The sequence below is a fragment of the Tinamus guttatus genome, unplaced genomic scaffold (genome assembly GCF_059628265.1).
Source record: "Tinamus guttatus ecotype Peru unplaced genomic scaffold, ASM5962826v1 Tinamus_guttatus_pri_ptg000090l, whole genome shotgun sequence".
Classification (NCBI taxonomy): Eukaryota; Metazoa; Chordata; class Aves; order Tinamiformes; family Tinamidae; genus Tinamus; species Tinamus guttatus.
This window is the reverse complement of record NW_028288624.1, coordinates 3,077,418-3,093,542: the sequence shown is the minus strand read 5'-3', so window position 1 is coordinate 3,093,542 and position 16,125 is coordinate 3,077,418. Positions and strand designations below refer to the sequence as shown.

At 48.8% G+C, this 16,125-nt stretch overlaps 1 protein-coding gene across 1 annotated transcript in view; it reads right to left on the bottom strand.

The window, feature by feature from the left end:
- GALNT14 (polypeptide N-acetylgalactosaminyltransferase 14) overlaps nucleotides 1-15,639 on the bottom strand; it is a 109,698-nt gene extending 94,059 nt beyond the window's left edge. The window contains exon 1 of the mRNA XM_088520565.1: nucleotides 15,511-15,639. Within this exon, the coding sequence (XP_088376691.1) occupies nucleotides 15,511-15,639 (129 nt within the window). The remainder of the gene's footprint in view (nucleotides 1-15,510) is intronic.
- Between the last annotated feature and the right edge of the window lie 486 nt (nucleotides 15,640-16,125).

The following is a 16,125-nucleotide window of genomic DNA, read 5'->3' as shown; positions in this document are numbered from 1 at the left end:
GGAATGCAAATGTTATACTGAGCCCTCCCTCGTGCAATGGCGGTACACCAAGCGGCATCTCCAGTCCCTCCCAATCCACAAGGGACATCCGTTCACCACTTCTCCTCTGCAGATGATGAGGAGACTTTGACAACAGTGGATCTGCTTCATCACTGTAAGTTAGACAGGCAGTCACTAATGAGAGACAGATCCTCTCCTAAGAATATTTTTCCCTGGGGCTTATAACAATCTACAGAATAAATTGGGATAAATGGAAAAATGTGCATTGTGCCCTCTATCCATCTGCAATCATCTGTCCCTCGTCTCCTCCAGCTGCACAGTTCCAGGAGGACGTAGTTCTGCTGTAGGAAAGATGGTTCCTAAGTGCTCGTGGTCATGCAAGATCCCAAGGCAAAATTTCATGGGCGTTCACCACAGCCTTCTGGCCAAAGGCCAGATTTGCAGAATTGAATTCTATCTTATTCTTTTTCACCTCCTACTTCAGCTAGAGGCTTTTCTTCATTTCTCCTTCCTGCAAAACCGGCATCCCCTCTAAGGACAAAGGACTGTAGTGACTCTGTTTTTTCCAAGTAGTTCATTTCCAAACAAATTATTCAGAAATTTGCAGATCAGACATCCCTCTTGATCTCTCATCTACAACTCCAGGCAGCTGTGGCTGCTTCAGAAAACTCCAACATCCCCAAATTAGTCAACTATCCCCACCCCCCCCCTTTTTTTTTTTTTTTTTTTTTTTTTTACAAGTGAGGTTTCTTCATGGGTTTTGTCAATAAGAGACTGTTCTGTAGCATGACTGTTTTTTGCCATCTGTTTTTCTTCTTACACAACCTGTGGCTTTGAAGGACTGTGCACATTTCACCTCCTCTCCATATGGGTAATGGGGTGCTTGATCCCACAGATGTTGACAGCAGTGTGTTCCTTGAGTTAATTCCTGGGATTAAGCTCTCTTTCTGGAGATAGTCTTCCACTTCAATATCCAGTTAATTCCTTACGACTCGGTGCCCATCCTCACTGGATGCCAAAAACTCAACAGCATAGTCAAGGTAGGGGAATCTTTTGAGCTACTGAGCAGTTTTACAATTTTCTCAATATTATTTACTTACTTTTTGCTTTGCCCTCTGATTTCTTTTTTTTTCCTCCCCATCAAGAATGACAATTCTCAAATAACTTCTGCTAAATTGAGCTAATTACAAAGCAGCCCCCATTACATCTTCCCATGCCTCAAAGCCCCCATCTCTCAACAGAGACTTCTTAGCACTGGTTTTTCTCCAGATGAGAGGGGCTTGTCTCCACGGTGCCTGCAAGAGGATTTACTGCGTTGATCAGCGCGGCTTCAGCATGAGCCACAGGGAAAGGGCCCACGTCAAGCCTGCCATGAAGCAGGACCGGGCCATGGGGCAGTGTTAGGCTGAGGGCAAGGGCACAAAACAGTCCTGCGAAGGACATCGAGAAGCAGGGCAGTCGTCTTTGCTCCCTCTCCTTCTACCTCATAAAAATATCTGGGCTCAGAGAAAGGCCCTCAAGCAAGAAAAAAAAAAAAGAAAAAGAAGACAGAAGCCCATCAGAAGGCATCAGGACTGAATGTTACCAGCAAAAAGCAGTGCAATTCAAACAGGATTAGTTTACTGCAAGGTATTTTCTCTCTGTCTCTGTCTCTCACCCACTGAATTAAGGCCCTACAGACACAAGGCATCTCCTTCGCAGGGACAGCCTGTCAGGAGACAACAGCAGCTGCAGGTTTTCGTCTTTGTTTGCTCATTAGTTTTGTTTTCAGGTTTTGACTCCTGTTTTCATTTTGGTTTTCAGGGAAACAAAGGAGGAAGAAAAAAATAAAACAATCTCAGCTTTTGTGTGCAGGGTGCATTGAAATAAAACGAAGCGGGCCTCTTCGGGGATGCAGCAGGAGTGACAGCAGTAACGCCGGGACAGAAGGACAGACATCTTATCCAGCAGCCCCAGGCGAGCTGGGGGATTTCTCCTTGGCATTTGGTCAGATGGAGCACAATATGTCCCAAGCACAGCTGTTGAGAGTGGCATCTACTTCCCAGCTGCTGATGGGTTTGCATATATTGTCTGCAAAAGTTAATTTTGATCCTGCCTTCCACTGACAGACATCAAGATGAAAACAGAGTACTTCATATAGTAGTTTCATTCCGTAGATCCCACGTACCATACAGAAGATGTAGATATATGTTGGACATGTTTGGCACAAAGTGGGATGACTCGTCCATGTCCCAAAGTGAGTTGGCAGCACAAAGCCCGTCCCTAGGTTCGTTTGCTGTCTGCCAGGCCCCTGGTCCAGGTTGTCTGTCTTGCAGAAAAACTGTCTTCCCATCTGCACTACTGACAGTTGAGCCTAACCAAGAAGCCTCTGCATTTCTGGGAGGTATCCCCAGCAGGTTTTCTGGGCCCGAACACCTGCCTTGTTTGGCATTTTCAAAAGCAGCACAAGCAATGCAAGCAGGAGCAAATAGCTAGAAGAAACCTAGCAGAGATGCAGCCATGCACTCCTACAATCTGACCTCCCCTAAAGCTAGCCACATATACCAGCATCCCTATGCCAGTGTGAGCCTCCTGCAGCATTTAGCAGAAAACTCTATCACAGCTGCCGTTTCCTGTAATGGGTACAAGAGTCTGGGGAAGGACATACATCAAATTCATCCTAAAGGTAATCTCTTCCACCAATCCTGTTCCCATTCATGGTCCACCTCTGGTCCATACCACTCCATTTGGACCACCTCACAAACTGTGCTTTTATGTATGGCTCTGCACCACCAACAGCATCTAAATTGTCCAAAGCCAGACAGAGCTCCAAAAAATGACAACTTCAACTCAACCAACCCACTCGTCCCTGACAGATACACTCTTTTTAGGCCATGCTGGTCCCACCTCTCCTGCTCCCCCTGAGCCCAGCTCCCTGGAGCAGACACAAGGCTCTGCAAGGCAGCTAGGTTTCAGATGTCCTTCCCAAGGAGTCCGCACTGCCGTAGATGCGTACTCAACTTTAAGAAAAGGAAGACTGGGTGTGATGATTTTTTTCATCTCCTCAAGCAGCAATCAGTTCTGTTCAGTTCTGCTTGGAACATTTCTACTAAGCACCTAATTCATACTCCCTCTCCTAATGAATAGCATGACCAGCATGCCCGTACCATGAGCTCAAGATCAATTGAAATTCACTGAACCTTGAGCAAGGCCTTGTGCCAGCATCTGAGCAGGCTTCCCCACCGCTCCCACCGCACTGCTCCCTCTAACTGGAACCGACAGGGGAGTGATTAAATGGCAGGTTCGTTAATGTTCACCTCGTCAGGGCTCTTCTCAGCAAGATCCCTTAAAAAAGAAAGCCATATAAACAACTAATTCACCAAAGGAGCCTCAGGAAATCAGTCTCAAGAAAGTATCTGAACATTTCTCCAGGAAAGAGGATTTTACCACCCAGTATTTCCAGAGCTGCAGCTCCACACTACTTTGTCCGTCATGCAGACTCTTGCACGGTGGTTACACCTGCACATGCCCTTCAGAACCCCAGACTCAGCTGTCACGCTTGAGACCACAAGAGCTAAACTAAAGCTTTTCTTGCTGGACTGGGAAGCTGCACTTTTTTGGACAGGACAACCGAAACATCAGGGTACCTCTATGACAACCCACCCGCTTGCAACACCTGCAATTGCCAGAGACCATGGCAGCATGAAGGGGTGAGAGCAAATGGCTTAGATCAGCTGAGAGGGCTCAGAAGAAGACAAAGTAAGGCAGAGTACCAAGAAACTCTTCTTGCCCATTTCCTCAAAACACTCAGCAGGCTGAAATCACCTCTACAGAAGCTGGGGCTGCATGTGAGGGAGGAGTTCCTTGCAGTGAAGCTGGCAAGGTGGCAGCCCAGCCCTCTAGGACCCTGTAGCCCTCCATCATTTGCAGCACTACAGAGCAGAGTTCCCGTCTTAGCCACATGCGTATAACCCCATCTTACTCAGCATGCTCCTCTTCTTGCTCATGTTCCCTGGCCTCAGGGTTATTCAGCTTCCTTTTCCAACTTTCCCCTCTCCAGCCTGTCCTCAGAGTCACCCCACAGTGCCGCTGCTGCAGCATGCAGCCGTGACTACTCATCTGTCCTTGCTGACTAAAGGGAGTAAAAGGAGAAGCTGCATGTACTGTAACACTGTGTTATGCATTTGTATAGAAACCCTCCGGCTTCTTCCTTTAGAGCGAATGTGCCACGTTCTCTTAACCTCTCTGCAAGGGGCTTATTGCCCTTCTCCTTTCATAGCTCTGAACATTTCCCTATGTATTTTATTTGCTTTAGAAAAATGCCCTCACTTAAGAGACCTAGAAGGGAAAAAAAAAAAAAAAAAAAAAAAAAAAAAAAGGAAATGGGCAAACAGGAGAGATTTAACTCTGCCTTTGAATCTCCTGGCTAGAGGGCCTTCACATGCTATTCAATGTAGCATTTATGATTTAATCATCAATGTAACACTACTGCAAACAGCAGCAGACAGCAGAGCCTGCAGGAGTAAATAGTCTCTCTAACAGCACGAATATTAAGGGCACTTAACAACCCTTGTAATCACACTGTGGCTCCTATGGAAGAGCACAGCCAGGAAACACTACTGAAGGCACTAAACCAAGCTGCCAGATTATAAAGTTTTGCAGTACTCCTTAATATGGCATCTGAAATCGAACCCGTTTACAGAAAAGTGAATTCGCACAGTTCCCTGCACTTTCTCCTCACCCTGCTACATAGACCAGAGAGGTTCTTACACAAATATCTGGCTTCCAGCACCTGCATAAACCTCAGTCTATAAGGCTAATGCCCATAAGCACGTGCTTGCATCCTACTGCAGTCCTGCATGTCCAGAGTCTTTAGGGGTCTTTTGGTCAAGGGGAACTTAAGCTTTAATGCTTTGATCAACTGTGTGTTTTTAAAGCCTGCTTCAGTCAAACCTAGCCCTGTATGGAACTTAAGTATTGCAACAGCAAGGAAATATTAAAACCTACAACAGATTCATCTCCACATCCCTGTACCTATGTATGATCCACTGAAAAAGAATTAACTAGGAAAAAAAGGATTCCTAATCAGCATATTAATTTAGTTTTTCCTCAGAAACGGGCAAATACCACCACTTTACCACACTTTTCAGGTCAAATGTTAGCCTATTCTCAAAGAAGAATATCTCTAACTTTCACCCTGTGGTAATTCACATGCTTTACCTTTCCAGTACAGTAAGGGCTGCTAGTTCTATCTGGAGATGCGAAAAACATCTTTAGACCTAATCTCGTATTCAGGAAGAAGGATGTTGGCTTGCCCAAGGCCATGCACACCGCCAGTGTCAGTGACCAAGCCGGTGTTAATACCAGGAGATCTGGACTCTGGGCTACATCAAGGATTAGTTTGGTCCAATTCATATTTACGTAGAGAAATTCAGGAGAACTGTTGGGCTGTGAGGTTATGTACACACAGTCCCAGAGGACTAACAGCTGCTGCTGGGTGCCGGGAGCGCCGCGCTGATCCCAGCAATTATCCTGGCACAGCCTCTGCACAAGACTGAATGGAAATAACTAGCCGCCATTTCATTCACACCTTGAATTATTCAGCTTATATTGATATAAAATTAATTGAGGCAGCATAATCTTTTATTCCAAATAAGGGTATCCATACACAGCCATCATTGAGGTGAAAAGGTGCATATTATGGTTTAATTAATTAATTCCCAGCTAACGCATAGGCAAACCTTTGTGCTAAACCTGTACGTGCTACTGCATCTAAAGTAAGATCATCTGCACACCCTTCTGCCCCACTGTAACACATTCAGGCTAAGTTAGGTAGGCTTTGGTTAAACAGCAGGGATTCCTCACATATGGGCTGCATTTCAGTGACAGCATCAAGATTTGGCCACCACAGGGCAAGCAGGACAGTGAATCTGACGTATGAAGAGTGGAACAAAGCACTGGAAGTTGAGAAATGCTTTTTCACAGAACATGAGTTGTGACCGTTCAGGAATGTTGACCGCATTTCATCTCTCAACTCAGTGCCCTTAAGTGATAAAACATTTCCCTTCTGTTTTTTACAGCCTCCTAGAACTTCTGCTTGCAAAGGCCAAGTTGGAACTTTCCGTCTCTGATGTTTCCATAAGAAGGAAAGAATTTCTCACCTTTCTAAACGCTGCGTACTGCCCCAGGTAAAGAACATTACAGCTCCTCTGAACAACCTTCCTTGGCATTCAGATGCCTGCCAGAACTCACTCTGCCCTTGCAAAGCTGAGGGAAAAAATAAGTGCTTTTATATTTGTGTTTAATTTTGGAAACACAATATTTCTTGAAGGACGCAAGATGCATCCAAGAGATGCTCATCAAGGAAGTATTCCCTATCCATGCTTCTTAATGCAAGCCAAGGCAATAGTAGCAGCTCTGGGATCACCAGCACAGGACTTTTCTCATTATCAGTCTTTCTTTTATGCCACTTGTAAGTTTAATTTCAAATTTCAGATATTTCATTTGAAAATTTCCTGGCTGTTTTTCTCTAGTGCAGAGAGATTAAGGGTTGCTCAGAGAGAACCAGACTCTTCTCTCAAAGAAAAAAAAAGAACAGGGAAAAAAGCTGGTTTGCTCCTATTACAAAATCCTGGTGACCTTCTTTTTGAGATGTCCTTTCTTCTCCAAGCTTTGGGGCAGGGGCTTAAAATTTGGCAGATGGCAGCCTCTCTATTGGGCTTGGATATTTCACTTTTCCTCTGAAAAATATTGCCAAACTTTGCAAAACAAGAAGCCTTTAGAAAGCCTATCTTTTCAGGAATGTACAAAGTTTCCTAAGAATAAGCAGCTAAAAACTCATCAGATTTCAAACTCTTAGCAGACTTCGTCCTCTCACCATTTCTAGTGCTGATCGAGCCCTTCACAGGTCACTCCCACAGCTGTGCCATCCTCACACTTAGATGGAGATGGAGCAACCGTGCATTTCCTGGGCATCTGAGTTGAAACTTTGGGGACTAACTGGCTGCAGAGCTGACTGTCCCCAGCCACCTGCTAGACTCAGCTCTCCAGTCTACACAAAGTCCTCGAGGTTTAGGGGACTCATCCTTAAATAAATGGGGAAAAAAAAAAATCTGAACTTAAGATCTGAAAAAGATCTGAACTTAAGATCTGAACTTAAGACAGAGAGGCAAATTGATTTTCCTTCTGACATCCACAGAAACTCTACTGACAGCTCCCCATGGGTTTCCCACAGGAAGAGCTGACATCCCTCGCTCGGCGCTGCCCCAGCACCAGCATCCCCAGCGCCAACTCCTGTAAGAGATCTAAGGCAGATGATGTCCCTGCTGGATGGGATGGCGCTCCGCGAAGCACTTCATTGTACCGCGAGGAGCAGGCCATATGCAGCCTACATGCTGTACACGCTTTAACTCTCGTTGTTATATGGGTAGTCATTCATTTTGATTTTAGTCGCAGGACCAGATGGCTGCTTAATGCATGTTTGAATCTCTCTCACTCCAAATTACCCTGTGTTATCGCTCCAGAAACTGCACAGGGCATTAAAAATGCAACAGCTCCATCCCGTACTTCCCCCTTGCTCTCCTGGTCCAACGCTGTTCCTGCGGAAACGCAGGACCATGGGAGATGAAAGCTCCTCCCTTCACTTGGCTTGCCACCTTTGGAACCCAAAGGCAGTATCATTCATCCTTCCATGTCTTTCCATTGTCCGCCCAACTGGGAAAGCAGTCAGTTTTCCTTGGTCATCAGGGAGCTCCTCAGCCCAGCTCAGGGTGCTCAGACTGCAGCAGGGCAAGGTCAAAGCACCAAGGGGCTCTGGTGCAGCTCCCTGCACTTCCCTCCCTCAACAAAACTATAAGCAACACAAGAGTGAAGCATGAAGGGTACATTTTTCCCTTCAGCAGCCTCCTCTGGAGGGAAGCGCGAGTCTGCAGGCTGGGCCCTCGCTGCTCAGGGAGACGATGAACAGATTGGAAGTCACTTCAAAAAGCAAGACCTGTGGGAGGATGGGTGGGTGGGTGGAGGGGAAAAGCTTTCCCCATTTTTCACATGGGAAAAACTTAACTACTTTGTCTTGTATGTCATAGACCATATGAGTATGCAGTATTTTCCATCCTAAAGGATGCATAAGCTATAAGGGATAGCAGATTGGAAAAAAAATGCTTCAAATCTAAATGCTTTAATTAAGGATGTATATCTGGAAGCCATCAGAGACTCACATGCTTAAAGAGATCTTGAGCTGGGCAGCACTGGCCAGGTTATTTAAAAAAGAATTAATTCATTTTAAAAAACCTCCATTCCGACCAAGCTAGAAGGAAAGGGGCAGGAGAAAACAGTGGTGCTTGGGAGGAAGGGCCAAATGTTTTTTTCCCCAGCACCCACGCAAACCTGGAGGAACTTAGGCAAAGCAAGAAAACTCCCACCAGATCTATCAAGGGGAGGGAAATCAGCCCAACCATTGGGAATGAGCCTGCTGCCACCTGCCTCTCATTTTCTCTGTCCCACCTACCTGCAGGGAGCTAAAAATTAAATGTATGAGGAAAAAAAAAAAAAAAAAGTGCATGGAGCATGAGGGAGCTGCCGGGACACTGGTCACACTTTTGCCTTATTTGAGAGCTCTGCGCCTCAGCGACGCGCTATGAGCCGTGTTTGCAACTGCCCAACGCCGGCGGCGGCCCTGGGGAAGGCAATGGTGTGTGTCTAAATGCAGACAAAGCTATTTAGAAAGGCAGGACAAAAGAGCCTTGGTCTCCTTCCTTGGGCCAAATTACATCCTTTGGACTTATTCCTTCAGTGGCTTTTCAAGAAAAATAATAATAATACGTCTCAATTTTCTTGGCTCTGTGAACAATATTTAGAGAATAGAAAGTGATTTCAGAGCTCATTTGTTTTGCAGTGCATGAGACCTGCTCTCCCCATATCACTTTTCCAATCAGTTTTATTGTTGGCTTTTTCCAATTGGAAAGCTGAGGAGAGAAAGGAGTAAAGCCCTCAGTTGCACTTGAAATAGAGAAGGGGAAAAGGGGGGGGGGGGGGGGGAAAATCAATCTTTCCCTTGTCTTTCGGCCTGATCTGAAAATGAGCCTATGAGCCTATTTGGTCTCTGAATCAATGGTCTCCTGACACTGCGCTCCCCGCTAGTGCTACGGTCCTTTTGGAGCTGAGACACAACCATCAGCCAATCCTTGCAGCAAATCCCATCCCGGGGCTGCACGGTGAGGCCAGCATTGCATCCCCTTCTCGGTGCAAGGCAAAGGGACGTTGCGTCTCACTTCCTCCATCAGGGCTGCCACAAGGGTTAACAACGCTTTGTAAGAAGCCCCAGTAGAGCTGGAGCAAAGCAAACTATTAGTATTACTAATGCGGCCTTGATAAATAAAGCAGTGAACTCCTGATGAACCTGTCACCACTGATCATTTTCCGGATGCGAACGTTAACGATGATAAATTCCCCCCTGAAGCACACATGTTCCCCACGCGGGGACACGGAGCCTCGATGCGCACGGCCCGGCACGCGATGCTGCTGCTGCTGCGGCCGCGCTCGCCTGACGTCCTCAACCGCCTCCTTCATCCTCACACCCCGCCCCACGTGCTCCAGAGCCTCAGTTTGCCACACGGAGCCGGATTTTGATTCAGTTTTGAGATGACTTCAGCTCCACACGTACGAAAATCCACCCATGGATGGAGCAGTACCCATTTAGACCACCAAAAGATTAGGCTTGAGATCTCCTCCTTAGCTAACTCTGGCTCCCACTGAGAGTTTGCAAGCAAGAGGGGAAGGAGGGGGGGAAATCAGCTTAATTGCAGCTTAGTAAGCAACCGTGCTACACGTTGCTGGCAAAATGTGAACATTTCACCAGGAGGGGAAGTAGAGGGAATGGCTTTTTCATTACATCGGAAAGCAGCTTGGGAACAAATTCCCCCAACTATCATCTGGTTTTCGCCTCTTCCTTCCTTAAGCAGGAGGAAAATGGCAAGAAACACCCAGCAAAATGCCAGCCCGCTCGCACTACTGCAATTAATAGTCAACCCACTGCTTACATCGCAGCTCCACACCACATAATCACCATTTCACGCAAAGCATCTTTCTTAAGCAGACCCCACTTCTGCTTTCTTCACGGATACGTCCCTGTAATTGGCTTTATTGCACCAAGTGCTGGGCCTTCCTGGTGGAAGGAAAACGGTTCTGACTGCATTTCTCTCTCACAGCTGCAGTGCCTTCCTTTTGCATTTCCCTGCCTTTCTCTCGCTTTCTTTTGCTTGGCAAAGAGCTCACTCATGTGCACACACACACACAGGTACCAAACTGGCGTCCCATGGGTTGCAGTTGCTGCCAACTCTGGTATCATCCATGGCAGGAACAGCTCTCCTGCATCTGCAAATGTGTCAGCCTCTTATTTGTACCCCAAGAAAACCACATGCACGTCCATTTGTCCCAGAAAAACACTGGACTCGGAATCCTACTCAATCCTTCTATTCTCATGGCCATGGCTTCATCACCTAAGGATGATGACCTAAGGATGGCCCTGGCCACACTCCTGTGGGCAGACAGGACGGAGTTATATGCAATCCCGATGCTCCAATCACCGTCCCTCAACACATCCTGCCTTATGCTCGCTGCCAAGGGCTTCAACAACCTGGGCTGGAAGAGGAAAGAAAAACTTTAGCTAAGCGCCCACAGTGGAAACGCTCCGCGGAGCTGCCTTCCCCGGCCGCATGCCCCTTATTCTGCAGGCACCCGACATGCCCGACTGCCCATGACAGCAGGGGGGAGCCGATCACCCGGCCGCGCCAGCATCATCTGGAAAAAGCGAGATGAAACAAAACCAGCCGAAACGTTCCCTGGGCCTTGATTACATGAAAATAAATCAGCAAGACATTCTCTTATGGTAGGGGAGGAAAGAAAAAAAAGCCTTTTTTTTGGCAAATAATCCACCTTTGTACATACATGAAATGGTGAAAGGGCAAGTACAAAAACAAAATTCTTTTCCCAGCTAAACAGTACATTTAAGTCAAGACACTTCACAACTCACATGCCGCGTATAAGATTCTGAATGAAGAGGCAACACCCCCAAACACAGACGGTATCGTATGGACACGGTCCTCACACTGGAAACCCTCCAGTCGTAAAGCAACACGGGCCCAGACTTCCCAGAGACCTCAACTCCCAGGCAAAGTCTTACCAAGTCACCACTCTAGACATTCAGTACTGGGAAGGAAGCCTCTATTCATCCCGCAAGTTAAATCCTGAGATTTTAAACAGGAAGAAGCCTCAACACCCTGAGGGCAAAGCAGCAATAGGGCAGCAAAGCAGAAGGGGGAAGGTTTCCAGGTATCTTCCATGGTGCCTTGGACTTGTTTAATCACACTGGGGTTGGGGCTGAACACTCCTGAGCCACCTCCACTTGGTTTCTCCTCACACCATCCCCACGATCACAGGAGGTCCTGGCGCACCAAACCAAGAGGGGACATGCAAACAAGACAGTTTTTAGCTTAGGAGGTGGGTGAAGACAGGGTACACATAAAAGAGCAAGACAAAACAAAGTCAAAAATCTTCATGCCAGTCCATCTTGAGCATAATGAGAACTGGAAAACAAAAGTCAACTGCTAAAGTGGCCCTGGTGTCTTCTACATCTTCTATCCTTCCTTTTCCTTGTACTCAAGTAATGCTGCAGCTTTGGGACTTGTCAAGCTCTTTCTGTCCTTCCAGAGCACAAGAAAAGCATTTTTCCCCTTCTGACTCTCAGCATCTTTTGTCAACATGATACACACTGCCTGCACTGAAATTTAGCTTCTAACTAGTAAAAAAAAAGCATGTTTTTTTATACATTCTCCTTCCATGCCGCTTACTTTTTGCAAAGCACTGAGCAACAAAAGGTGCAGAGACATCCTGACGACCATCATTTTGCAAAGCAAACAGGTCTTGTTCAATCAATATTTATGCCTCGATCACTCACAGATGCAACACAGAGCTCTAAGAGAACATAATGGGGTGAAATTCATTCATCGCAATTACCAGTGAAAAATTAACAGGGTTTTCATTTACTGCCTATTGTTTCACAGCTATCTTGGAGAGCGCCTTGACACATACTCAGCAGATTAATTAAACACCCGGGATATAATAACAGGCTGCTCACCATGTGTCCGTGCCCGGTTCATCAGAGGTGGCTGGGTTTGGCCACGCAACCTTTGGTGTCCCTTTGGTGGACACCTCACCACACTCGCGCCGTACAAGGACACAGTTGCTTGCAGAATGAGGAGGCCCTGTGCCATAAAGCCCTTTCCAAAGCCCTCCGGAGGGAAGGTTGGTGCCCCACAAGTGGCTCCCATTTACTCACCAGCCTTGCTCCGTACTGGGCCCCCAGGCACCAGGAGAGCTTGGGCAAGATCTCATCTTGCATGTTTCCATATCTATAGCTAAGATTAGAGTCAGGAAAGATCAAAATGATTCTGCCCATCATTCCTGCACCACTAACCTGATAGCACTACGTACACACAGCAAAGCCTGTTTTTACTCCTGCAGATTTTAGGCACAGACTTCACAGGCAAACTGTGGTGGAAAAGTTAAATTTTCTTTCCCATCCTAGACCTATCCAAGCCTCGAGTGAGCACGAGCTAATGCTTGTCTGCTATTAAATGGTCTGACTGCCTTTTTGTTCGTGACAGATTTGGCAATTCAATCTGTTAATTGTTAAGATCTGAGTTTTTGCAGGATACACAGTTATTTTAATCTGCTAAGTGGCTCTGACGCTGTAAAAATGACAGAGATTTAGTATCTGGAGCCCGTCAGCTGAGTGCCAGGTGCAGAATTGCGGTGGATGGCAACGCTGCAGAGGGAGACGCAGGCTGGCAGGAGCAACACAAGCGCAGAGTTGGCGAGCAGCACTCAGCAGAGGTGCAATCCTGCCGGGTGCAAGCACCCTGCACAGGAAGGGAGGGTACTCAGCAGCCCCCAGACAGCTCTCAGCTCCTCCTAGGATCCATCCGCAGCTGTGCACCCTCGGAAAGGAGCTGTCACGTCTCAAACGCTTCTGCGAGTCAAGTGTATCTTGTCACTTTTTTAATAAAACAAACTTTTCCATACCCTTTCTCCTACAACACCAATCCTAAAGGAGCCACTTTCCCCTCTAAGCCTGTCAGCTGCGCTCCCACCTTGCATCCAGGAGAGTGAGCACGCAGGCAAAATAATAATTAAAAGAATAATAGAAACAATACAGTCATATGGGAGGAGATGAGACAGCTTAAAGGGCTTGAACCTACCCCTCAGCACCGGTTGGGACAGCCCAGCACTGGCCGACCACACAGCTCCAGCCGCATGCGGAGGCACCGGAACAATCCCAGGGAGCTGGCACAGCAGCTCAGGAGCACAGCAGAGCCCGCTCCGCATCCTCCTAGCACACCAGTTGGGGAATTTGCTTGTAATTAATCCTGCCTATCAGTTCCTTTCATTATTTCTTAATGTAATTAAGTTATTAACGTCTACATCTTCTTTCTCCTTACAAAGAGAAGGAGCATCAGGGGCCCGGGGGGTGGCGGGGAGCTGGCCACATGGGCACCAAGCCCCGATGCACCATCCCCAGTGGGTCACAAGAAGGATCCCAACAGAGATGAGAAGAGCCAGGAGGATGTGCAGCTCTGCTAACTGCTCCCAGCCTCAGTTTACCCACCTGAAAGACGGCAGGGAGCCCTTCATCGTGAGCAGCCCGGGCTCCGGGCACCACGTCAGCTCTGCAGCCTTCAGGAGGGCTGAACTGGAGTGACATCGCGTCCCAGCTCTCACAACGAGGTTATAATTCACACCACTCAAAATAGTTTCCAAAGCCAAAAATGTAATGCATTAAAAAAAAAAAAACTCTGTACTCTATGAATCTCAAGGGGCTGTGACTGTTTTGACGGAAAATTCAGGGGAAATGAAGGAGAGGCAATTTTAGCAGTCAAATTGCTGGAGTTATGGCAACTTGGCTGTGGCAACTTCTCGACTTGGGGCCTGATCCTGCATGGGGAGAAGCTCCTTGGGCTGCAGCAGAGCCCTCCCTGGCTCGGGACAGCACTGGCAGCCCAGCTGGGGAGGGCGTCAGGGCCGAGTCAAAAGGAACGGCAAGTGCAGCAGCAAGCACCGCCAAACAAAAAGAAAGGTTCATTTGAAGGAGAAGACAGTAGATCATGTCAAACACGGGAGTTTTTTAGATTGCAGTTTTTTAAGAATGCCGACTCAATAGAAACCTATTTACACAAAAGCGTAGTTATGGTGAAGGAAGCACTTTTATTCTGCTTTCCATGACTTATTACTTCCCCCCTACACACCTTAAATAAATAAATAAGTGCGTATATATTTATTTATCTTCTGGCATGAAATTGCATAGATTCATTCCCCTCTCCTAGTATTGAGAGATTTCTGAAAACTAAAAAACCTCCTCAATCATTTTTATTTAAAAAACATGGAAAACTAATAATTCCTTTACATGAAAAAAAAATCAAAGCAAGCTTTATGAATTTAGATTTTTTTCTTGCAGAAAAGATCTTGAATTCATTTCCAGAGGCGATACATTCATATATATATATATATATATATATGATAATCTGTGAAGACCTGTCTAATAGATACAGTTGCCCTAAGTCATGGGCCAAAGGCTTCACCTGGTTTCACCAGTGCAGGACGGGGTCCGCAGCCTTCCTCTCCTGCCTGCGATAACCTTCATCTCAGCAGACCTGAGTTCTGGACCTGGCCCTCCACCAGGGCCTAACCTTGGTTTAGTAATTCATGATTTACAGCAGAATAACCAGGACCACGAGCTGACCTGTGCACCTTGCAAAGCTGACCCTCTAGAAAGCTCGACCAAACTCTCAGCTATTGGGAAGAAATAATGCAGGGACTCGCTTGAACGTTGGCTGCCTGAAACTCCCCAACTTCTCCCTATCTTCGGGCAGGGAAACCCGTGTGTTTCACCCGGGCTCCAGGCGGATGCTCTCTGCCTTCCTCCCCTGCTCCCCTGCCCACTTGGGGCAAGCACGGGTCCATGTCCACAGCAAACCTGCCTCTGCGCACGTGGAAGCCACCCAGGAAAACACCGAGTAAAACACTTCTACCTGCCCACGTCCTCCCGCACCGAGGAAAACAGCGATGGCCAAGAGCAGCCCTGCGAAGCGGCAGCTGCCCGAGCCCGCCGAGGTGCCACCTGCGCCAGGCTCGCTGCACGCGGGGTGGCCCGGGCGGCTCGGAGGTGCTGGGGGCACGGGCCGGCCCGGCCGCCAGCCCCGCACTCGGGGCGCCCCCTCGGACCCTCCGCTCTTCCTCGGCAAGGGCAGCGCCTGCGCGGCTCCGCAGCCGGCGAAGTTTGAAGCGCGGGCTTAAACTCACCCCAAAACCACAACTCACCCCAAAACCACCCCCAACAGCCCCCCCCCGCCCGCCCCCCCGCCCGCTCCTTGTGCCTCCGGTCGGGGGGTCTCGGCGGGGAAGCCCCGACGGCGCCGCAGGAAGGGGCCGTCCGGCCGCGGGGACATCGGGCCTGCCGGGGGGTCGCGGCGGCCTTACCTGCGGCGGGTGCCCCGGCGCCCCGGCCGCCTCGGGCCGCCGTCGCGCCGCCAGGAAGAGCAGCAGCAGCGCGGCGAGCCAGAGCGCGGCGAGCAGCAAGAGCGCCACGCGCCGCCGCGGCCGCCCCATGGCCCGGCCCGGCCCGGCCCGGCCCCGCGGGCGGCAGCGGGGAGACGAGGGGGCTGCGCCGCCCGCCGAGCCGGAGGAGGCGGCGATGCGAGTCCCGGGCTGTGCATGCTCTGCAGGAGGAGGAGGAGGAGGCAGCGCCGAGGGCGGGGGGAGGGAGGAGGAGGCGGCGGGGGGGCCGGAGTTGCTGGACGGGGGGGGGCGGGAGGGAGCCGTGCGTGGACCCCCCTGCCCCCGCAACCGACACCGGACCGGGCGGGACCGGCCGCGGCCCCGGCGAAGTTCGCCCGTGGCCCCCGGCCGCCGCCGGGGTGGGGGGGCCGCTGTTTAACAGCGCGCCCGGGAGGCTCCGACATGACGGGAAGATTAATTTATCCAATTGCAACTGCAGGGGGAATTCAGGTAGGTGGAATTTAATTACTGGATTTGGAAGGGAAGACGTCCGTCTCCAGAGCTGTCAAGAGCACTTAAAAAATAAAATCATAATCA